General features: G+C 35.0%; 2 protein-coding genes across 2 annotated transcripts in view; one reads left to right on the top strand and one right to left on the bottom strand.

Annotated features, from left to right (window-relative positions):
• LOC106129579 (elongation factor-like GTPase 1) overlaps window positions 1-26286 on the bottom strand; it is a 121364-nt gene that overhangs the window by 48459 nt on the left and 46619 nt on the right. The gene's annotated exons all lie outside the window — the stretch shown is intronic.
• The window catches only part of LOC106129672 (proteoglycan 4), a 56596-nt gene continuing 39558 nt past the window's right edge, over window positions 9249-26286 (top strand). Inside the window, exon 1 of the mRNA XM_013328287.2 lies at window positions 9249-10064. Within this exon, the coding sequence (XP_013183741.1) occupies window positions 9249-10064 (816 nt within the window). The remainder of the gene's footprint in view (window positions 10065-26286) is intronic.

Here is a 26286-nt window from a genome sequence, read left to right as displayed (position 1 = left end):
CATTTTTTTAAAGCAACACCGCTTAAAAAAGTAGGTAACTCCTACAAAAGAAAAAGCTATTAAAAAGTTCATACATAAAGATAACAGAATTGTTAACACAAAGTTTTTACGCACTTTTAGTTTCGGAACGAATCTTTCGTATTCCAAATTCAAAGCGATTTAACGTTGTGGTGCGTGTGATACTCGTAATTACTTACCACATTAGGGTTGACGAAACTTAAGACTTACTAAAATAATAAATATACAGTGAAACCAATATCTTTACAGACCTTTTTGTTTTAACTAGCTTTTACACGCAGCTTCGCCCGCGCGAATTAGCGCCTCCAAACAAGGAATAAAGGAGTTTCGCCAATCCGAATAACACTACAGTGTTTACCGGGATAAGAAGTATTCTAAGTACTCCTCCATACGCTACATTATATGTATGCAAAATTTTGCGCAGCACGGTTCAGTGGTCCAATTGTGAAAAGGTTACCTAATAAACAAAGACACTCACTTTCGCATTAGTATGGTTATGAATAAACAACCACTTTTATCATCACATTCGTACACAACATATTTTGTTTCAATAGTAGGCATATTTCGCAATCCAGATAACAACTATCATCATATGGAATGTAGTTGTAATTATAAACTACTTTCTCAGACTAGATCACTGAGAGTGTTACTGTGTATTATGGTTTCTCATGTTGACAGCCCTGTATGGCACAACGCGACGGCTGGACCGGTGAAAACGGATTCCGTTAGCGCTGCAAGTGGCAGTTGCAACGTCCGGCGACAAGGGAGCTGCCATAGACTTACAAACAAATAGACATGCATTACATCGCCTCTTTAGAGCCACAAGACCACTGTTGCCAACTATTTCCACAACAACCAGAAGGCGCTAAATTAGTCACCATATTGCTAAAAACAAGTAAATGTTCTCTAAGACAATTTTAATAATCTAGAAAGTTTCGCTTTCTTCTTTAATCGCGCAAGAACTTGTGCGATTAAAGAAGAAAGCATGGCTGGATTTGTTAGCAGCAAAAGCTAACTTAAGAATGCAAGAGGTTATAGATGAAGATGTGAATGAATGGTTATAGATGAAAATGTGCACGTAAGGAATATAAGAAAATGAAAGATTTGGTTAAGAAAGCTGTGATTAGAAAGAAAGAAGAGTATAAAGAGGATTTTGAGAAAAGGCTATCAGAAGACTTTCAGTCAAATCTGAAAGTATTCTGGAAATCCGTAAGGTCAGCCCGAGGAAATACTATAACCAGAGAGCTGACTAGGATCAGATGCCAGGATGGTAGCGTTGTGAAAGGAGAAGAATGTGTACTAAAGATATGGAAGGACTATTTTGAAAGTTTATTTGAAAAAAAGGAAGGAAATAAGAAAGATTTCTGCTATAGCGAAGAAAAAGAGAATGAGATGGAAGGCGAAATTGAAATGTTCGAAATTGTGGAAGCACTTAAGAGTATGAAAGCGGGAAAGGCTGCTGGGTGTGATAGAGTGTCGGTCGAGATGCTTAAAGCAGGAAAAGGCGTAGTAGCTAGTCAGTTGTACTGCCTTTTCAATTTGTGTTGGAGAAGCGGCCGAGTACCAAAAGATTGGTGTAAGGCTGTTATCGTGCCACTTTACAAAGGAAAAGGGTCACAGCTGGACTGCAAAAATTATCGTGGTATAAGCCTGCTTAGCGTCGTCGGCAAATTGTATGCTAAGGTATTGATTAATAGAGTCAGGAATGAAACTGATGACAAAATATGGGATGCTCAAGCGGGGAAATATGGGATGCTTTTCGAAAGGGAATGGGATGTACTGATCAGGTCTTTTCCTTGCGGTGCATAGCCGAAAAGTTTTTGGCCAAGAGTCAAAAAGTCTATTGCACATTCGTAGATCTGGAAAAGGCCTATGACAGAGTTGAGAGGAATGAATTGTGGTCAGCACTTTCTATGCATGGGGTGAGCAGTCTCTTAATACGAGCACTGAAATCCTTATATGAGGATTCGAGTGCTTGTGTCAGGATAAACGGAGCGCACACTGAGTGGTTTAAGATGGAGAAAGGCGTTAGGCAAGGATGTGTTGCGTCACCGTGGCTGTTCAACCTATTTATGGATAGCTGTTTGACAGATTTGAAAGAGTCTAAAAGTGGATTAAGGATGAATGAGTTACTCGTCAAATGTCTGCTCTATGCCGACGATCAGGTTATACTGGCGTCATCAGCGGAGGAGTTACAGGAGATGGTAAACTGTATGCATGAAGCTTTAAAAGAGAAAGGAATGAAAGTGAACGTAAGTAAAACTAAAACACTGGTTTTTGAAATGGGGAAAGAAATGACAGCATGTAATATTTTGATTGGAGGAGAAAAAGTGGAGCAAGTGAAAGAGTTTGTATATCTAGGATCAAAGTTTACATCAGATGGCAAGTATGATAGTGATATTGAAAGGAGAGTGAACGCGGGGAACATGGTGAATGGAGCTTTGCATGCCTTTATGAGCAGTCAGAAACTATCCAAAAAGGCTCGACTGGCTGTGCACAGGGGCGTGTTGGTCCCGACATTAATGTATGGGAGTGAAAGTTGGGTATGGCAAAAGAAGCATGAAAGCAGAATAAATGCAGTGGAAATGAGAGCGTTAAGGAGTATGATGGGTGTGAAATTGAGTGACAGGATAAGGAACAGCGTGATAAGGGAATGTTGTGATGTGAAAGAAGATGTAGTTACAGGAATAGAAAAGGGTATGTTAAGATGGTTCGGTCATGTGGAGAGGATGAATGAAAGCAGGTTGACTAAGCAGATATACAAGGAGAGTGTGGAGGGAAAGGTCGGAGTGGGAAGACCTAGACGAACGTATCTTGATCAAATTAAGGACGTCCTGGTAAAGGGTCAGGTCAAAAGTACCCGAAACCGCCGAGCTTGTATGAAGAGAGTTATGAATGTGGACGAAGCGAAAGAAGTATGCAGAGATCGTGGCAAGTGGAAAGAGGTAGTCTCTGCCTACCCCTCCGGGAAAGAGGCGTGATTTTATGTATGTATGTATGTAGAAAGTTTCGCACACGATTAATGGTTATTCACGTAAAACCTTCTTCATCAATGATTTTAGTGTCCATTCCATTTCAAAAAAACGTAAAAGGCAGTTGCCTGAAGTCTTTGATTTAAAAAGCGCCAGATTACTGAAAATGGGCGCTAGGCGCTAAGCTCCGGACTTAGGGTGCTGCAAAATTATGTCAATGTGCTCGAAAGATTAGCTGGATGGATGTTGCTCTAAAAGGAGAAACCCCAGTTTACGAAAAAAAGACATATTAGATGTAAAAAACCATGGTGACAAGAGACAGTAAAGCCGTATGGCTTTTAAATAAGAGCAATAACGAACGGCTATAAAGTGCTAAATTATTAATAATAACAGTAATTTTTTAGGAAAACTTGTGTTGTCCATTTTATAAATAGGCGGTGGCAGCTGTAAATTTATCGGTGGACCGTGCGATAAACTCTAAAAAAGTCTTACTAATTGGTAGCGCAGAGTATTTTTGCTACAAGTACAGCTTTAATATAGGATACATTTATTACCATTATCACATCGATTCTAGTTATATAAGGATTTGTGCATATAATATTGGCGGAAGTTAATGTTTTATTTAATTTTCTATGCAGATGAATTTCTAAACACATTGAAGAGGAACAATTTCATTTAAAAGTGCAAATTAATAGTACTAACAGACCTAACCTTGTTATTTTTGTTTGTAATTTTACTTATTAAGGTTGCTTTCCGCTTCAAGAGGTTAATTAACTTATAATAAACTGCTTTTTCATCTAAAGAAAATTCAGTTATTGTAAAATTATTTATTTCGTAAAGTTTTAGTTGTTCCGTTTCCATACGAGGATTCTAAGAAACGTTACCGGAATAGTTAAATAATGTAGTTTCATACATAATTATTTCCGAATGAGAATGAAAAAAAAAGAGCAAATTCCGAAGCGCGAAGCATAATGGCATACGGAACACGAAAATACGATTATGAATGAAACTTTTTCATAATAACATGCCAGCATAAGATAAAATATAAAATACAGAAAATTTGCCAAAAAAATCTAGAGCTACTATAAAATGTAAATAGATTGGACAAAAAACATGCAAATTTCCATTCAGCTAAACCTCTATTTGCAAGAGAACCAGAGTCTAATCAAATAAGTCACAGCCTCCACAGACGCTATTTATCTTTAGACTTCGCTATAAAGTCAACTAAAGTCGGACAAAGTGCTATATAGCTAAGATTTGTCTAATTGCATTCAATCTGCTTGTTTACGAGTTGAACCGTTTGATATTGAACAAGGACGTTTTACACCGTCCGACTTGGTATTATCGTTATTTTAATGATGATTATTTCAAAGTTGATGGAGAAAACTAGACAAAATATAAGCCGGATTTAGAGTGTCCGAGAAGAGGAGTTTAAATAGCCAAGATAAGATTTAAACCACCAAATTACAATTTTACTCAGACACTTTAACGGTTTGACCAGCGAAGCTCGCTCGTTAAATAATTTGGACGTAATATTAAAACATGCTCATAGCAAAAGTTGTTAACTTATTAAATAATCCTCTTCCTCCTTAGGTCATATCCTCAGTTTTTTTTGAGAGGGACCTGGGGTGCGTCTTCGACTATGATCCTCAATGGGTTAAGTCAGAAAATCTGTTCGTTCTATAGAAAGAAATTGTCACATTCTCATGTAAAACGAAACTGTCGGGTCGGATAGATTGAAAACCCTTACGTTAGTTGTAAATAGATGCGATAAAAATACGATACATCCCATTGAGCCATAAAGATAGTGTTCACCGTCATAAAAACTAACGTTACATAGTTAGTAGCAATTAATTAATCAGACATTCAGTTCAGAAAGAATAAGTTTACCGTAGGTAAGTACTTATAGCTTTTAGTGTTTCAAAGATTTGTGATTTTGCCTGCCCTGTAAGAGATGAAGATGTGATTATATAAATATATGTATATCTAAAAATAGACATTGCCAACACTTAGTTTATGAACTGAGGGTAGTAGTAGTAGGTATTTATGATTTCGGAAATGTAGGGATAAGTATTTGTTTTTAGTGGTCTGTATTGGTCTGAACATCAAGTATCGTTCGTTAAATACTAAATATTACTAAATATATCATTTAAGCTTATTATTATGTACATATTACCACCATATGAATCTGAAGGAAATTAAAGAAAATTAGGGACTATTACAGTGACATACAGCTCAGAGTGGGACAACTTCATACTGCCGTAATACTATTCAATTTTATGACTTTTCTACGTAATATCGTAATGTGTAACTTTGTAATAAAATTGCACGTTACTCGCTCCTACACAAGACATAGCCATAAATACGATTAGAACAATGTTCCCACGCATTCAAGCCGACGCAAGCAGAAAAATGTAGAAGTAAAGCTTGGTTATAAAATCAAATACTTAAACTAGTACACCAAGAACAAAAAGGTAATTAAATATTTAGCAGGTGTAAGGCGTGTAGGTAAGTGTAAATTTTATTTTAAACATTTTACCGAGCGGTCAGGTATATCCATAGAAATCGGAATAGGTAATGTTATTGACAGATTTAGTGTCAGAAAATCTAGTATATTGCGGAACAACCACTTAATTCTCAGACTTCCAAATACATAGTTACATACATACGTCACGTCGTACATCACGTCTATATCTCTTGCGGGGTAGAAAGAGCCAAAAGTCTTGAAAAACTGAAAGTTCACGTTCAGCTGTTTGGCTCATGATAGAATTGAGATTCAAATAGTGACAGGTTGCTAGCCCATCGCCTGAATGAAGTTCTTAGTCACATATTATACCGATTTCTCCTATATTTACAACTGACATACAGGTATATATATAATTGGATTATTGCAATACTCCAGTAGATTTTTGTGCTCGTCTTTTCGATGATACGCGAGCTTTGTCTTTGAACCCACATTGTTTTGTGTCTCTTCGAAGCAATCTGCCAGGTGCATTTTCTAAGGATTTAGCTATCGTTTTTCACTATTTTAATAATGATGTTATTAGTAATATGTAATCTTTATAAAGTAGGGTTATTAAACGTGAATGAATATAGTGTTACACAGTTCAAAACATTTATAAGTGGAATGTGTAAAATTCTAGATAACGACGAGTACAAATTATTTTTTGGAAAATTAATAATGTTTATTCGTACTAAATTTATAATTAGCAATGAACGAGTTGTTCTCATTATACGGTTGGATACACCGACGCAGAAATAAACGAATTTATATTCACACATATATTAAAATAGACCAGGGACAGGGAATGTGAGTGATGATTTGGAGATTAGAATTTCTGTTTGTTTGTACTCGTATCACACGAAATCTATTGCTCTGATTTAAGAGCGTTTTTCTAAAATGTGTTTGGCTTGGTCCAACTAAAAAACTGACAACAAACACTTCTTCAACAAACAAACAAACACAAAGAATTCTTGCGTCGTTGAAAAGTCGCGGGTTACAGCTAGTGATAAATAATAAAATTAATTAGAACTGTTCGCGGTTTCATAATGGCAAGTATTAATAGAGATGGAACTCGTACCGTAGTAAGTTACCGGCTTAACTTGACTCCATCTTACAAACTAGTATTAAGGCTAGGGCAGACGATGGTTAAGTGGGCAAAATGGGTGGGACCATGAGACATAAAGCAAAATTTATCATATACCCATACTATATATTAGAAGCGATTAAAACAAAAGTCGTAACAAGTTGCGTGCTGTATGATCTTGATCCTTGCAATTTATTACTCGTATTTAGTGTTCAATTAATACCTGTTTCAACTTTATGTTTTTACATCATAACATCACATCATTTGACACAGTTACGTTTTCACCTCTCCCGGCCCGAGCCCGGGTAATTGGGTAAGTCAGGTTTTTACACAAGCAATGTAACTATTCCCTTAATCGTCTTTTACGACATTCAATGGAGAGCGATGGAGTGGTCCTATTCCGAAATGCGGGGAACTACACTGAAAATCTTAAGTGATAGTTGTACTTGTATGTATAGCCCTTAATATTAATCGATTTAGCTTAGGGGAGTGTATCCCATTATGTAAGAGGACAACGACTTGAAACTGGTATTTTTCATAGACTAGTTTTAAACGTCTGCTTTCGCTTCCATATCTTGGTACCTTTTCACTGTCTTTTTGATAACGCAATGTGTGCAATACAAAATGCATTCCCTAACTAAATGATAAGGAAAAAAATACCTTTTTTACACTAGCTTTTTTACATCTAAAATCTAACATTTCACATCAACAATTTTGCCGATATAAATAAAAAAAGGTAAAATATATACGAGTTCTATTCTAAAATGCCAAGAACAAACAGCGTAATTTAAAATAATAGAAGAAAGTCTTTCTCTCAAAAACTAAACTTACATAATCTATAATAGAATTTGTGCAAATAAATTCTTGTGACTCAGCTGTACAGTTAGACGCTGAAATAGAAGGAATATCTACAGGAATCGAGGCTACAAATATAAGCTTATATCTCTATCTACCTAGCGTCTTGCATATTTTATGAGCTCATAATAATACTAGCTGGCTTGGCCTTTAGCCTTAACCTAAGCCGCTGTTCAGTCGAAGGTATAGTACGCAAATCGCATACCTATGAGTTTTCTGCACTAGTAGTTCGCCGCGAACTTAGTCCTCGCGAGCCTTTTATTTTAGACAAAATTGTGAATTTCTCAAAAAGTACTTCTTCTTATTGATTTTGTTACCATGTTATCTTAAAAATTATATTGATAGATCCTCACACATTCAAAATTTAAAGCAGATCGTACAAATCGGTTGAGAGCATGGGATTAGTAACCTTGTGTGAAGTTTTATCAAATTTCGTTTTGCCGTCTAAAAACCTTATATAAATCAGAACCTTTGCTTTCCATACTTAATACTAATCATATTGGTACGAGTATTTATGACTAGTATACTCGTAATACCTAATGTACATAATTATTGGACTGTTCATAGGAGAGCAAAAACTGAACTTAGAATATTGTTGATTCGGATTCGTGCGGTCATAAATCTGTGTCATTCTCCCTATAAAAAACACCTACCTCATTGAAATGAATACTCAACAATCACTACTGAGAATTTAATAAATTTATCTATAACCTCTAACAGCAAACAAGTCTGGAAAAGGGCCAATGGTCACTATACAAGGAAAGACGCGGAATCGATGTGTAAATGCTGTAAAAAATGTAGCAATGATTGTCCATTCCTTACCGTGTTCCCATGGAGTGCGTAACCTGGAGTGTAACGTGGGATTTCATTACCATAGTTATTAGTTTTATAGCTATTAGCCTCGAACTACTTACAAGGTCTTAAGTTCTGTTCCTAATGTTGTGTTAACTATGAACTTTTTTAATTGGTGTTGGATACCGGTATATATAGACTAGTAACTCAAATCTCAAACTTCATACCTAAATTTGTATTTATACTTTCGCAGCTAAAAATGTCTAAAGCATTGTGCTGTTTTCATTGTTTCTCAAATTGTCGTTTGCCCAATTTCAATATTGGGAGAGTGAGTTCACCACAGCTCAGCCAGACTCGTGTGTTGCGACACGAATGGTAATGTAATTGGGGCGTGCCATACTGTATCGAGAATTAACACGGTTTTGTTTGCGGTCATTCCGATTCTCTACGAATTTCAGGCGACAGACGTGCATCCGAAGACACGAAGCGATTACCGACGCAACTGATTGAATAGCGGTAACTCCACAACCACAGGGAAAATATGAAATGGAAAAATTGCATGGAAATTTATATAAACGCACTTAGTTACTACAATCCGACGCGATGCGTGCTGCAACGGGAATATGATTAACAAGCAATTGACTCCATGCTATTTACAAGTCGTTGTGTTAACAATTTAAACGGAAATGATCCTAGAAAGGTATTACATTAAAATCATAAGATATATCCTCGGTTTTATACATCGTTTACAAAGCGAAGCGATTCAACGTGTAATGATTTAAATAGTTGGGATGCTGGGCTGATTAAACAGCGTAGACAAATTGCTCTTGCATATACAGGAGTGGCACCTCGATTTCTTGCAATTTTTATTCCCTTACCGGTGGATAATAGCTGCAGTTACGGCGGCAGCATCTGCATCGCGTTCCGTAGGGCGGATTGAAGTAGGTGAACGGTGGCGGGATGCGCTCTGCGCTCGCGCAGTCTCGCTCGTTACGTCGCCGCGGCAGCACGCGCAAGCCGCGCCATGATTCGTCCAGTGATAGTATTCCTCGCGCTCGCCGCCCTACACCTCGCCGCCGCCGACCCGCCTCGGCCTCGCCTCATTGACTTCAACCCTTTCGCATGGCTACCCACCAACCGGAACCGATCCCCGTCAATCATGGATTACTTCTTCCCGCCGTCCCGAACTCCTAAGCAATCTAGTCTAGAGCCACCGGCCGATCGCACACCCCCTCAGACCACTGTCACCCAAACCACCCTAGATAACACCCCCGCCCCGACCACATTTACCGAGGAACGACCTACGACACTCGCGAGAAAAGTTTCCACCAAAACGAAATCTACCGTTCCCGCGACCGCGACAATTCCGCCAAAAACGAAAAAGGTTACACGCAAACCTACCACGGTCGACACGACTTTGGAAACAAAAACGACGCAAACCACTAAAATTCAGACTCCGGCGCCGACCGTTAAAGTCACGACCGTACCTTCGACTTATCGTCCTACGAAACATTACACGATCAGGCCGGTGGTGAGGACGACTGAGACGCCGACCGTTCAGGACACGGATACCACGAGTGACAGCACCGAGACAGTTTCCGATTTTGATACATCGGGAACCACCGTGGTGGATCCTAAAGAAACAGTGTCAACGTCAAGCACCGCGGATGAAACAAAATCTACAGACGCCCTTACAGCGACAGCCAGCACGTCAACCATGGAATCTACGACCCCGACGGACAGCACCGCTGAACCAGCCGACAGCCGGGAAGGATATCTACCCTTGAGGGATAAACCGCAGCAGACGCACGTTAAAATCAACGAGCAAACGAAGAAAGAGGTCAGTGATTTAATACTATCTTAAGCGTTGTTTTTCTAAATCGGTTACAGTCTAATAGCTACAACTTTCCTGTCTTCTATTACCGTATTTTCTCGGTGTGGACGTAAATTTCTTTACTTTGAATAAACGTCGTTTTCACATAAATATGTGCATTGAATGGCAATATGTGTCAGTTCGGAGCTTACGATACTTGACCTACCAATGTGAGCGCCGCGCGTAATTTCTTTTAATGAGACGTTAGAAAGGTTACCGTGCATTTATTCGCCAAAGGCTTTTCCCACATTTAGATCGGTATGAATTATTTATAGAGCCACTCGATTAAACAGGCTGCAAAAATGATGCATTCGATAAAAAGGCAACCTGTTACGGCTCATTATAAGCTGTTCTATGGTAGAGCCCTAATTGTTACTAATCAATAAACAAGCGCTTCCTTTCAATAGGTGCCAATTAATTCATAATTAATTCATCAGTAAATAAAAGAAGCATTATTTAAAAAATCAGGAACGGTATTATGTATTAGTATGAATTTTGTTCGTTATGTATACTTAACTGTTGATCTTAAGTATGAATACCGGAAAGTGTTATAAAGTATGAAAAATTTAATATACTTTCAATTTGATAGCAGTTTAACTTTAAAATTGTACATATATCAAGACGCTTATTTAAAAAAAACAAATTAATAAAATGCAATATTCTAACAAAAAGTAATTTACCACTAAACCATGCCACAACGGAGTAAAACCGGTGATGACAAGAATGAATCTCATGAGCTTAAGATAAATTACAGCTCTCGACGTAAACAAACATTATATAGTAAAAGACATACCTAATTATTTTAATCAATAAAAAATGAAAAATTAATTATTTGCGTTTAATTAATCACAAATAAAAAGCAGTTTATTAAACTCAAATTAATGGGTGAGACATATTTTAACACAGTTCTCTATTTATACTTTGGGAATCAGCAATAATTCTTCTTTTTTTCGATAAAATCTGGCTTTTACATAGAACATTTACAGGACTCATTAATATATGCAGAGAACCTTATAGAAGTTACATCTAAGTGTGACAATAGCCACAACATAAGGCGTAGACAATTCTCAGATTCACATTAGTGTATTCACTAAAGCAATTGCTCCTTTGCCACACCACAATATAATTAGTTAATCATGAGAAAATGCGCAAAGCTTCCACATCAAGCTGTGTTATTACAACGATGCTCTAAAGCTGGAAATAGGTTTAGAACTACCAGCATTCTAAAGTCTAAACCTTTGTTTAAACACTTTAGAAAGCATATGTACTTAAATGCATAAAAGAAAACGATCTTAAACCACACAAAAATCTAAACTTCTATATTAACAACAATGTCACATTGACGGAAGTCCGCAAAATTTTCGGACAGAAACAAATTTACCTTGGTTAAGAGTAAAATCTATTCAGAAGATGAACTTTCACTCTTATACAGTCAATCTATCATACGTGATGAATGAACGAGCATTTTCTAAGTCGGACATTCTTTTGTTGGAGGTATTAACTTTGTCACTAATTAGTTTTAAGTCTACTTTTCAAATTCCATACAAGCATTATTATTATCCATATTAGTATATCTTTTGTAGAAAATTTGAGCTGAGGTGCTGAATTCCGCCATCATCAGCATTGATGATGATCATACTTTTTAGAATTGTAGAGTTTTAAAGCGTCAGGTGTGAATTTGGAATTCAATGTTTAAAGAAATAGTAAAATAAGTTTTTCGTCAATTATGTGTTGAGTTTTCATGAGAAAGGAACTGATTATAGAAATTTTAATAATCGTCTTGACATTATGGGGATGCGATTGAAGAATGTTTTTATTCTCAAATTAGGTGGTGATGGTAATTGTTACCTTGCCGGGAATAAAATCTTACTAGTTTTATTTGAAGTAAATAATATGCAAGAGCTATTCGAATAAATTATTTGAGTTTAAAGGGATATCTTTCATATTATGAATATTGGTATTCTCTATCGTATAAATTAGCTTGGGGATAGGCGCCACAAGGTGAAATAACGGACTTGTCTTTATAGACTCCATAAATAGATGTAAAGATTCCTCTCATGTTAAGTTGCGGTATCAGGATTATTAGACGTTTCAGATAAAATTAATTTAATGTGCAGCAAAATTTACGTTCAAGAAGAAATGATTGGACATAAATTTTCAAACCAGATTTGACAAAAAGTTCTCATCAGTTCAGACGTGATTTTTTTTTATAATTGACGAACAAGTACAATAGTTCAATTTCAACAATGAAGTAATTTTTGTTGTTTGTCAAAAAAAAAAACAATAAATTTTAATTAGTAAAAAATATTTCTATATACTACTACATTGTTACAAATTTTGCGATAAAAACACGATTTATGTGTGTAATTCGCAATCTACAAAGAAACATTTGGGATTGTTACCGTTAATTGCTAATGTCTTATTGTTTAACCGATTTCGTGTGAAAGAACAAGAAACAGTAGAGATTATTTTTACAATCACAATAAATTTCCTGATATCAGCAGATACTACAACTTATAATGAAAAGCAATGTATTGGGCTCGCCTGCCAAAGCTGTACTGACTAAAAATTGTATATGATAAAAAAAAATATTAAGAGACTGAATAATGTGGTTAAATTTAATGAAGTAAATATGAAAATGTTAGCTACTCGTATAATAATAAGGTAATGGCAAAAGTTAATTAAAATAACTGCATATATCCTAACACTATCATCCTTTCTTGAGTTTGTTAAATCATTTGCACTTCTACTAGTACATTAGCAATAAAAATGAGTTTGGAACTGGTGATCTTCCAAGTTTTGACCTCGTGATTGCATTTTATCAAACAAAAATACAAATTTAAACGTACATTTTCATAGCACTTCGAACTAAAGCCGTTCGAACTGTTATCCAAATTCAAATGCATTGAAAAGTTCAAAATAAAAATAAAACACATCGTGCAGCCGGATAGCAAACAATTCAAAAGTAAATCGAATTTAAGATTACAGTTGCAACAAAAGGTATCTGTTACCGAATCAGAAATAGATAGATAGCATGAATTAATAGCAAATGTAGTAGATTGCAATTTAAATCAAATCGTAACAAAATAAGTGTTACTTTCGCAAGGTAAATATTTCAGAGTTCGATGCTAATCGTGGCTAATTAATCAGTACGCATTACTGGTAGAAAGTCGATAGCCGATCTATTGATGGCGAGAAGAGAAAGGGGCATGGTAGAGCAGGACAGAAGTGGGTTTGAGCGGCTGTAAACAGAAATTGCATTGGACGAAAGTGCATCAGTATTGTAGCTAAGATAATGGAAAAAGACAGTCAGTTACTTACAGTCGTAAATAAAGTTGATAATGCAAGTATCGGTAATAAGTGTTACGTAGGTACTTTAAAGTAATTTGTAAGCATATGTAAAGATTAGTAAACACAGGAAGAGTGTAGGCCCGTACATTGTCGGGATAGAAAAAAGAGATGCATGAACAATTTTAACTAAATAGCATTAAAGTAAATATTACACTTTAAAATTCAGCATTGCAAAAGAAATGTGTTTGACACAAATTTTGCAGCGAACTTTATTATTATAAAGCAAACGGTTCAATTGTACAATTATGAATCTTTTCTACATTTTTTGTTAGGTAACATTTTTTAAGATATTTCATACATAATCGATTATTACAAAAGCGTGCATTACACTTTCATTTGTGTTCTTTATTTGTGTTAACGTTTCAATGTGCTCATTGCGTAACGCAATATGAAAAAAAAATTTGCATAGTTTGTGGAAATTATAGATATTTATTTTATACGAAGGAAAAACTTTAAGTTTGTAAATTGTGTGATATCATCTTCATTCATCGTCGAAGTGTTCTTGTAAAAAATGTTATATGTAATATCTAAATAAATGAAAAGTCAAAGATAACAGATTTATAGCTTTAAGAACGATCATTACAGATAAACTAGAAGAAAAAGCCGTCATACTAACAAAAGTTTGTTGCAAAATTTTTGTTAGTATAACGGCTGTTTCTAATAATAAAAATTTGGAATCAAACTTTACAAAAAAAAAATAATATGTACAAGTTAACCTTTACTTTAAAGATTTCAGGATATCATCCTAAAACAGCCGAACAGGCCAACACAGTTTTCAAATTTGGAAAAGTGAATAAAATAAATTTTACAGGCATACATTTTAATATAAACAATAATTTTTAAAATGAAAGATAGCCTAACCTTATTGTAATCGGCGCCTACTATACTAAAAGCGAAGACATTACAAACTAGATGTATTTTAATCCCAGATCACGTATTCTAATAATCACGAGCTAACTGTTAAGTGTATGACATTAGCGCGATACTTACAAGGTATTTAGACTACTTTCGTTTGTGAGAATTAGCTGTTACTTTTCCTACCGAGTCAGTCATTACCATGAGAATTTTAGCAAGTGTTTTAAAAGAGGTGAATTGATTGTGATTATCTACTGTGATATTTGTCAAAATTGTAGTACCTTAATATCAAGCATTTGTGTATTAAAAATATATATAAAAAAGAAATTTTGTACTTAAATTTACATTTTAATTTGTCGTAAAAGTGAATTAAGGGAATGGCTAGTAAACTTGGGACTTTTCTTGTAAGCAATAGACTAAAAACCCGTCTATGTTTGAATTTCAATACCATTATAAAGCCATACATCGCCATAGAACGTGTCCTTTCAGTCCCTGCATACCCAAGACATGATTTTATGTATGTACAAAATTTTTTATCTAAAGAAATAATGAAAAACAATATGCAAACATTCTAACCAAAACAAAAAAAAAATATATTTTAGGGTTAATTGAAATTTATGCTAAGGATGTCGTTAGTGTTAGTCGTTCGGTCATGTGGAAAGGATGGATGAAAGCAGGTTGACTAAGCAGATATACAAGGTGAGTGTGGAGGGAAAGGTCGGAGTAGGAAGACCTAGACGAACGTATCTTGATCAAATTAAGGACGTCCTGGTAAAGGGTCAGGTCAAAAGTACCCAAAACCGCCGAGCTTGTATGAAGAGAGTTATGAATGTGGATGAAGCGAAGGAAGTATGCAGTGATCGTGGCAAGTGGAAAGAGGTAGTCTTTGCCTACCCCTCCGAGAAAGAGGCGTGATTTTATGTATGTATGTATGTCGTTAGTGCATGACTATGATTAACATTGCAAGTGTTCTAACGTTTTATGTGTAACTTTCAATAGGCTTCATATTGCTACTATATGCCGTATAAGGTATTCCATAATATGCCTTTACAGGAATTAAACACTAGCATGGGCACATCCGTTTTCACAACGAACGTGATAGTAACAACAAAGTAATAGGTACATGCACCACAAAAACACCCAATTTAACAAAATTTTAAAATCTGCAATAGATATCTATGTTCAATAGAATTAAGTTGATATAAATTATTTCCTCATCCAAATTAATCAACTAAGGCATAAAATATTTAACATAATTTCTAAAATAAAAATGCACAAAGGTTTTAAAATCAAAATGCAATAAGGGTTTATTCCAATTAAGGCAGTACCGAGGAGCATTCCTTTCAACTCTACAGTTATAACGGGAAGCTACAAAGCAATTGATAAATGCATGCATGAGAAAAAACATCCAGTCACGAGCTATTTATTCCTTCCGAGGATGGTTAGAGCCCAATGTCAACTGCTTCGGTGAAAGGTGCAATATAAACGGTAAAACAAACGTTAAACTGTCATAAGCGCAAAAATTTAAAGTAATTAATTTTGATTATTTTCGTAGATAACGTTAAATATGATAAAAACAATATACTCACTAACAATTATATCTATTAAAAGTGGCTCTTAATGTGACTTTTCATCGTAACAAGAATTTTCTTCTGCAGACCTTTATTGATTTCATTTAAAAATCTAATGAAAATTTAAAACATGGCCGGCCAGCGGCAAATGTACCTATGCTCGTACATTTATCGGAAGTGAGAAAAACGCGTATAAGTTAAAACTGAACTAATGAATTCGGATGTATTAATGAACACAACTATGATTTAATAATGAGTCAACAGTCGTAGAAAAATACTGGTTTCTCTTGTCGTAACCCGCAGTGGCATGCGACGACCCACATTGACTTCAGTCGTTCAAGGCCACCTGTTATTGCATAAAAGTTTCATGTTTGATGCACGTTATAAAATCTCCAGATTTTGTTCTCAAACGGTCCCGATACACGACGTTACTCTTGTTTTCCTGGCCACACTTTTGTTAATGCTTCCGTATTTACTGTCACTAACATTTTAAACACTTAATTTATTAAGTTCTGCTTTAATGCTCGGCATTTTAAATTGGCACTTGAAATCTAACAGTTTTTTGATTACATATATGGGAAACATTGTTAGGTCAATTGACAATAATCTGATTTGATGTGCCGTCCTTTAATACGACGATTACCACCAGCGGCGCCTTCAATCAGTATAACGTCTTTCTATTATACCCTTAGTCCCTAAAACTAATATAACTCAAATTTCATTACTATTTTCAATCATTTTAATGATCACTAAGTAAAGGAACCGCTGCCAATGGCAGTTAAGTATGACAAGACATCCGACCATCTAACATTAGTATCTTTGACTAGTAAAGGGATGCGTGGTAATTAGACGTCAGATGGAATCACCTTGATTAAGATAAACATTTCCAGCTTTTGCACCCACAAATGTTCCAATGAAGGCTTCCCTATTAATTGGATGTAGACGTTAGGCGTACCTTTGAAAATGAAGTTGAAAATTTATGTGAATCTATCGGATAACAGGCTGTGTATCTAACTAAGGAATGGCATTCAAGCTCCTGACGTTCCCGCTAGGTATTAGCATTCAGCACTTCTATAACATGTTATCGTTAACATTGTAAGGAAGATATATTCAATTCATTCATTATCAACTTTATGAAATTGTATGTTGATAAATTTATTGATTTAAAAATTAACAAGAAAATATGAAATAATTTTGAAAATAAATTTACGTTACATATGAATTCGTGCAGTTGCGTGAACTCGCGTCGAATGACATAAAAGATTCGTCTGAGCTAATCAATGATGGCATCACGATTTGTGCCGTAAAATGTATTTTATCCGCTACACTTGACACGCGACTGCCACACGCGAGTCTAAATGAGATAAGTTACCGTTTTAGAGAATACCGCCGCAGCAGACCAACAGACAGTTACGTACAAAATCGTGCAACGTTTCATTAACGGTAGCGTCCTTGTTCTGGCTTTACCTAGTTCAAAATACGAGACCGAATGAGGAGCAATAAAGTTTATACCGTTTTACACCTCGAACAGTGAATGCTACTGGTTTCCTTACTTCTAAATGACGTTTGTGGCGAGGCAATAGGGGAATTGGTCCGTGGCTTTTCTTGTAATGAAGCTCTAATGGTTTCCACTTTTGAATCCAGGTTTTTAAAGTTGTGGTTGTGAGACATGGATGAAAACAATTGTCGTAAACGTCGAATAATGAAATGACAAGATTATTATTTTTACGAAATAAATTGATGTAATTTGCTCCTAGTAGGGTTATATGAGAAAGTTGGCAGTGAAAATATACATGAACAATTATATAAGAATAACAATAACGTTTCACTCAAACCGAATATCGGCAATGGAATGCCAATAATCGTATCGGATAGAATCAATGACATGGTATAAATCAAAAACGGTTATCTCACGGTAGGCAATTGATAGAATTGTATAATGGGTCTTTCATGTAATTAAGGTACGAAAATAACAACGAACAATGCTTCATCATCAATAATAAAAAATACATAACAAATAGTAGGAAAGCGAAACTAACATGTTGATAACTGTAGAAAGTGTAGACAATTGATTTTCCTTATATAATTAAATACACTAATATCGGGAATTTACATGATATGTGAATGTCGAAAGAAGATACATTCAGTCAGAAAAGTATCGGGAATGGATTATTTATTTATGGTTCCAAATTCAAATTTTTGTTTTTTTTTTTTGTTGTTGTTAGATTGGCACAACTGTTTTCCATTTTGGCGCGGAGTTTGAGTTGCATCTGTTGTTTACATTAAATACAGTGCTATTTTTAGTTATATCATATCTAGTGTGTATTGCTAATTTCATAATGGATAAAAACATCGAACAAAGAGTTTATCTTAAATTTTGCATTGCCAATGGAATATCGTGTTCGGAGTCACTGAAAATGTTACAGAAGGCTTACGGTGAATCGACTTTATCAAAAACTCGTGCTTATGAGTGGTACAAAGCGTTCAAAAGCGGTCGAGATGTGATGGAAGATTTGCCTCGCTCTGGTAGGCCATCAACGTCTGCAACTGAAGTTAACATCGCAAAAGTGAAGGAAATAGTGACTGAAAATCCTCATTCAACTTTGAGAGAGATAGCCACCGAACTTTCTGTATCTCACGAGTCGATCCGTACCATTTTAACTAATAATTTGGGTATGAAACATGTTGCCGCTCGGCTAGTCCCAAAAGACCTGAATTTTTTTCAAAAACTCAATCGCATGAGAGTCGCTGAGGACATGCTAGAACGAGTCAATTCCGACCCAACATTCATGAAACGCATTATTACTGGTGACGAGACGTGGGTTTACGAGTTTGACATGCAAACTAGTCAACAAGCTTCGGAGTGGCGCCTTCCAACTGAACCGAAACCGAAAAAACCACGCCAAAGTCGTTCAAAAGTCAAAGTCATGTTGACTGTTTTCTTTGACTATCGCGGTGTTGTGCACTCGGAATTCTTGCCGGAAGGTCAAACGGTAAATAAGGAATATTATTTGAGTGTTATGCGGCGTTTAAGAGAGCAAATCCGACGAAAAAGGCCAGATTTGTGGAAAGAAAATTCTTGGATTTTGCACCATGATAATGCACCTTCGCACAAGGCCATCATTGTGAACGAATTTTTAACCAAACACTCAACAAATACCATCGAGCAACCACCATATTCACCAGATATGGCTCCAGCCGACTTTTTTCTTTTTCCTAAACTCAAATTACCACTTCGTGGCACCCGTTTTCAATCGGTAGAAGACATAAAAGAGAATTCGCGGCGAGAACTGACCTCAATTCCGGAAACAGCGTTTAAAAAATGTTTTGATGATTGGATTATTCGTTGGCGTAAGTGTATCGTTTCTAAAGGAGCATATTTTGAAGGTGATAAAATAAATTTGGATGAATAACAAACAGTTTGTGTATTATTGATCTTTTCCTGCTACTTTCTTGACAGAGTAGTATACCTACGTCTTACACAACTTAATGACAAATGAAAAGAGTAAACTCTCTTCTCTTCTTCTCGTTTTAGATTATTTATATCTAAATGAGAAGATCCAATATATTTCCCAAAATGCGATTTCATTGCTTTATCTCTCCAATACTGTACAGATTTGTTTATTATTTGTAGGCATTTTGTCCTGTTTAAGCATCACAAAGCGTCAATCTTGCAGTGACGCTGCTGAATAATCAAATGCTATCAATAACAATCTAGACTTACTTTTAGTTTTTTTACCAAAGCCTTGAAGTTTAAGATGCAGCTGGGAGTTTTCTTCAATGCTCAGTATTTAAATCATATTCTTGTGCATCCCAGCTACATACTGGGTAATTTATGCTTAGTTCCGCGTAACAGGGAGTTAACCTATCTTATTATTGAAGAGTCGATCAACCTGAATCACTATAAAGTGTTCCCACGGGTTAGAGAATGAACCCGGAAACGTCTCGAACTCACGAAGTGCTCAGTTCACCCATCCTGCAGTCTATTCTGAAATACAATTCGCATCACGCCACCTTAATTCATGAGATACCCAATCAATAAACAGAGGATCGGTGCGAATTTATAGTAGGTCAAGTAATGTGCTTTATTAGATTATGCAAACGTGATATTTTTGCGTGAAGATACATTATTGCGCTTATAATTTTGAAAAGTTGTATACTGCTAAATTATTTCAATAGGAAATGTGATATCTTTTCAGTTCTGATATTCGTTATTTAAATTACTATTTTGGATAAACATTAAAAACTGTTTACGTTTCCAAAAAACAAGATTTAATTTTGTGTTATCGTAAAACACCGAAAATTCAGGGCTTTAATTTAAGAAAGTGTAATGTATGTTAATTGTTCAGTAAATGTTAGTAGAAAACATTTCAACTGTCGGTTCATTGCGAATAATCTATGCATTTGGAGCAATGGACAAACTGTCGCACTTACGATTTGACTTTGTAATTCAAGAATCAAATTATGCTTATTCATATTCTTTGCTCACGTGAAGGGCAGTTTGGTACGATAAAATTTATAACGACTTTTTTTATTATGCAGACAATTTTTCACTTTAGTACCTACGAATTTTCATCAATTCTGTGACAAGTAGTCATGCGACAAAAGCATGTCCGAATTTTTGACTAATTTTAGACATCTGGAGGACATAGTTTAAAAAGAATTAAATAAAATCATGTCCGATGTCGTAAAAAACTCATTTTGGATTTAGCTAACTTAACGAATCATCTTTAAAAATTTCTTAGTATCAGTAGAAATCGGAATCGATCTGTAAGATGACGAGTTGTTTATTATACAACTTTTGCAGGCGCATTAACAATTTACGCAACGATTTAATTTTCAATAAGACCTGAATTTGCAATGAACATTGATTAAATGTTGTCATTTGTATTGACAGAATTATTGATAAACTGAATTAAAGTGAAAGCCAAATCAAATTATTTAGATATGCCGATTTTCAATGTCCACCTTTGACCCTTACCGTCAGTCTATTTTCTCTATTCACGGGAAGCACATTATCATTACTTTCCATGATAATCAAATATGATGTGACAGGAAAGAAAGTAAGTGAATTTGACAGACTTTGAAACCTAATAAGATTTTCAAAAACAGATGGATAAGAGTACAAAAATATTATGGGTGTTTATCAAGAGCAAAGTGAACAAATTTTTAGTTACACAAAATTTTAGATTCAAATTTAAGCTTCAAAATTTAATATTAGAACTACATTTCGTTTTCCAAGAAGAGGCATAACAAGCAGACAAATACACTTTTCCATTTATAAACACTAGTTACTAGCATAGTACATTATGGAAGTGTGCATTTGTAAATGTGGTCTTACTTCAATCCAACACTGCATATTGGTATGAAAAATATTTGCATTTGGAAGTCCCAGGTGATAATTAAATAAAAATGTCTAGTGTTATAAGACAGTGCTCTGTTAAGGAATGAAGATCACCGTTGGACAAACATAACATACTTTAAACTGACAATTTACATCTCTTTAAACCCGTCTTTTACAAGGCTATGCCAACGAAAGTTTTGTCTGAATATAGTGTACACGCCACGGTTTCGTCTATGGTGCTTAGCATAGAATAGAATAGAATCTTTATTTGCTGATAGCCTATAACATCCGCAGATTTATTTACGAGGATTTCAAAAGACCAACCTTTCTAAACAAACAATCAAAGTTACAAACTTTACCGCTTTACAATATTAGTATAGATAAATTAAGTAACAAAATACGATAAGATGACAAGGGGCGACGGGGTCTATATCATAATAGTTGGTCCCACCTGTTTAATTACTTCAACGGACTAAAGGTACTAATTGCCTTGGGTGAAACTGAGGGTAGAATGGCATGAAGTAAGATTGTCAAAAAATGAAAGGAATTCCACAAAAAAAAAAACTATATTTGACCATTATCTAAATTTTGAAAAAAGAAATGGATAAGCCATAGACTAGGCGTAAACTTATCTCAATGGGTGGTCGCGACGGTTTATTCCAACTAAAGGAAGAAAGTGCTGTAATATGATTTTACTCACTACTCTGACAGCCGTAAAATAACATCTTTATCGACTCACCTGCAACAAAATAAAAATCAATTAATAATGTAATGATGTGATAACATTAGCGAATACCCATTTGTATGCATAACATTGACGTCTATTATATTAGTTGCCTCGGGCGAAAGTACCGGCCTGACCTCTCAATTCATTATAAGCCGAAAGTGAAATTAATTCAGCTTCGAGATTATTTTGACAGTTACCAAAATATGGTGATAACAGATAATTCACTCCTTATGTTGCGCGCTATTCTATGATACTCAATACATCAAGTGAAATGCAAGCACGTAACAGCCTTATTGAAAAAAGTGATAATAAGAATAAATGGAATTTATTAAAAGATCATTACAGAGATAAATCAGATCTTGCTAGAATTCATCAAAGAGTATTCTTAACAACTGTATAAAGCGTGTTGTCCGTTAAAGATAGTAGATGTCCGTTAAACATGCTTGTCATAAGTTAATCAAATGCATGCGTTGAAATTCACATTCCTAGTCCTTACGGGACAGAGCCATTTATCACAAGACTCAAAGTCCACGTTTAGCTGGATGGCCAATTATAAGTAATAATATTCACTTTCAGTGCAACAAAGGGAATCGAGGGTAGGGAACACGAGGTATCCATCTGTGTTCTCAATTTTTATAACAATTTTACTACACATGTTTTGGCTACTATTGAACTCGATTCGATTGCCAATTGAAATAATAATTAAAGGAACTGAGAAACTATCTGTTTAGAGTGAAAATTAAAAATAACTAGTGTTCGCGTGAGTGAAACTTAAGATATTAATTCATCTTTTAGATTATATTAATAAGATTCAATTTAAAAATTTGAGACCTTTTCTCCGAGAAAGTAATAAATACGTATGTACCTAATCTTAAGAATAAATTACTTTTTAACCTGAAATAATATCTCAAGAATGCCAAAACAGCAATAATAAACTGCCATATGAATGAATCAATTTGATACAAAAATTACTTAAATTTGGTCGTTTCGATTAACGAGTTTTCGCTAAATAGGCTATGTGGAACTAACGACGTACGTGATAAATCATTATAAAGGTATCGAATGTAACAGCTTTCACGATTCGCAAATCAATCTTAAGAACTTTTGCTTATAATGTTGATAGGCTATTGTATACGTGTAGTTGGGAATAAAACATGGAAGAAGAAGAATCAAAATTCTAGTAACGTAACAATGGTTGAAAATTAAGTTACATACTTTATGTTCACTACATATTATAAAGTAGGTATAAATATTATAAATTACTATCCCCCTATTTTTTCTGTCTACATGTCTGCGCTAATCTCGATAAGTATTGGACGGACGTTGTTCCTATTTTAAATGTTGAAAATTAGGTAGTTTTTTTGAAGAAGTTTATACTTATAAATGCTACCCGTGTAAAACCGGGGCGGGTCGCTAGTTTATACATAAAAATCAGGCCTCGTTCCTTGAGGGGTAAGCAGAGACTACATTATCACTTGCCACGATATTACTTCTTTCTCTAAACACACTATTAAGTAATTATAATTTATTTAGGGTGATATAAAGGTTGAGAAAATAAAACTACAAAAGAGAGATTCTATATCCGTTTATGATAGTATAGACCAATTTGAAATACAGATAAAAGAAAAGGAAAAAGAAGTAGAACAGAAAATTACGCAACAAAGTGTTCATCGTAAGGATGCTGTTACTAGGGCTATCTGGCGAGTTATACAGAATCGAGCCGCAGATATTATCGAACACGATGCTATTATAAGCAGTTTTGTAAATGATGGAGCTCATAATCATTACATTAAACTGTAATCCTGAGAGCACACTTTAGAAGGCCTAGACATGAGGGTTACAAACATAGTAAAATACGCCAGATAACAATTAACTTATTTGTTGATATTATAAACATTATTGATAAGAGAAATATAAGCGAAATGGCATATTCTAAGCGTTTTACTATTGTATTTGTGTTTAATATACAATTTTTTCATAAACAAATAACAGTGAATACAGCTTGACGTGGCCTTTTAGTCTTTCGAGACTGTCGGCTCTGTCTATTATACAAGGGATATAGACGTGACGATATGTATGTAGGTATGTATGTAAATAACAGCGAATTATAATAAAACTCGCAATTTAATAAATAACCATGACATAAAATTTATTTTTAAAATTACTTAATAAAAGTTAATTTGAGATTATAATTCTATTACAACGATGCGTTATCTCTAATTATGATCTGATATATACAGTAGCATTAAGTCTTTAACGGCGCCAGAAACCGGTATAATTAATAAGGCATTCACTAAGTTATCTTTTTAACATCTAAGAGACTAAATATGTGAAGACAGGTGAAGTACAATATATGATTGTAATATTGAAATCTGTTGTTGTGTTCAAAAGTAGTATTTTAAAATTAGTTGCCAAATTAGTGTTTTTTATATGATGTTAGATGCATCAAATACAAATATGTGGTTCCAGTTTAAGCACAAATTTAGAGTATTTCATAAAAATAATAATACAAAAAAAAACTTTTTCTAATTAAATAAACATAAGTAAATTTTGCTAAAAGAAAATGAAAATTTAAAAAAGAACATGTTTGCGGACACTGCTTGGTCCAAATATGTACAAGTTTCCAGAAATCCGGCGAAATCTACACGCATTATTTTATCAGTGGAATGAACCGTTACTGTAATTATACCCGGCCTTGTATCTAAAGATTAAACCTATGGTTACTGATACCACATTGTAACAGTATACCCTACATCTCGGAATAGTGCAATAACGCAAATAACTACATCAAAAATATATCACTGCCATCTGTTGATTGTCCATAAAGATTGAGGAATAGTTTTGAAGTTTTTATAATATAATAGAAAGGAATTTCGACGTGCTCCTTATGACCCCAGATGACTCTTTTCTGGGGATGTACTAAATTACTGTATTTGATTCATATCTTAACAACCGCAAATATTTTTAAAGGCAAAGTAAGTAGAAAACAGAAAATTATATAAGTTCTTATAGGGTAAGGAAGTCAAAATAATAAAAATATTTCCAAAAGTGTCAACAATGTGAATTTTATGGCAAATTCAAACGTTTTGACATGAAGCTATTAGGGTTCTTGGAAATAACTGCAGACAGTATTGACTCGTCATGCAAACGGGCAAGTAAGCAGTGCATCATTAGTAGTAAGCTGTTAGATGTCAAACATGTCGACAAACAAGTTGAAGTGTATGTGCAAACAGTTATATTGTCTGATGACCAGATCAAGTGGCTTGGGAGCGAGGATTCAGCACGTAAATACTTGTTTGAGGTGTATTTGGGCATGTGAACCTGTGCGAAGAATGCTTAATACGAAGCAGTATAAATATAAAAGAAGAAAGTAACATAAAGTTAAGAGTAGCGAGTTTACAATTCTGTGACTATCAAATTAGTAGCGAAAGCCACGCTACTTGTTTATCAGCACTTCAAGACTATCTGGCCTACCGTTGCGCATCCAACGGCATAGTGATCAATAAAGCACTGTGTCAGCTAGCGGTTTACGCTTTTTTCCCTAGCTTCGTCCAATCCACCGTACTAAGAACCTTGATTTGACAAGCCAGCTTTAATAGCCTTTCTTACTACATTAACTTCGCTTAATTCGAAGTACCAAAACGAATCGAATTCCAATCACACTAGATATCTCTGCAAAAAATAAATGTAATCTACTCCGGTTAGAAAGCAAGAGTTGTATTTCAACACATGTAACTAATGTGTAAAACAACAATCAAGTTCACTTTTCGATTCTTGCCTATAATGATACCATCCGCAATAAATAACTACGCAATCGTAATCCGCGGCAAAAGTAGATAGTTAGTACAAGTTCGTAAATGGACAGATCACTTCTCAGTGCCCGTGTCTGTTGATTCACCATGAGGCAGAAAAAATACTTTATTTTTATCAACGGCAGATACAAAACCTTAGTGTAAAAATTGAATAAAGCAAACTTATGGCGGTGATCAAGATAGCTTTACTACAAGAAAAGTCATTACCTATTTGGAGCATGCGAACGTGGGAAGCTGTCATCCGAGACAGTATATTAATAACCGAGGTAAGCGTGAACTTGGAATAGATTGTCGATTAAAAATTATTTCCTCGCGTTTTCTCCTCCGCAAAACAAATATTGTTTAGTGGTATCGAGATCTAGACATTCCGGTGGCAAACTCTGAAACGTGACCGTTGTTCTTGTTTTCATTGCGGTTAAAGTGGCAATAAGCGACGAAAGTTTCAACCTACATAGTGGATTGAGCACGTATGTATCATTGACAATTTCCCTGGCCGATCAAATTCTATTTATGTCACTGTGTTGCACTG

Source organism: Amyelois transitella, chromosome 16 (assembly GCF_032362555.1).
Source record: "Amyelois transitella isolate CPQ chromosome 16, ilAmyTran1.1, whole genome shotgun sequence".
In the NCBI taxonomy this organism is placed as follows: Eukaryota; Metazoa; Arthropoda; class Insecta; order Lepidoptera; family Pyralidae; genus Amyelois; species Amyelois transitella.
The sequence above is the reverse complement of the archived record's forward strand: the minus strand, read 5'-3'. Positions and strand labels throughout refer to the sequence as shown.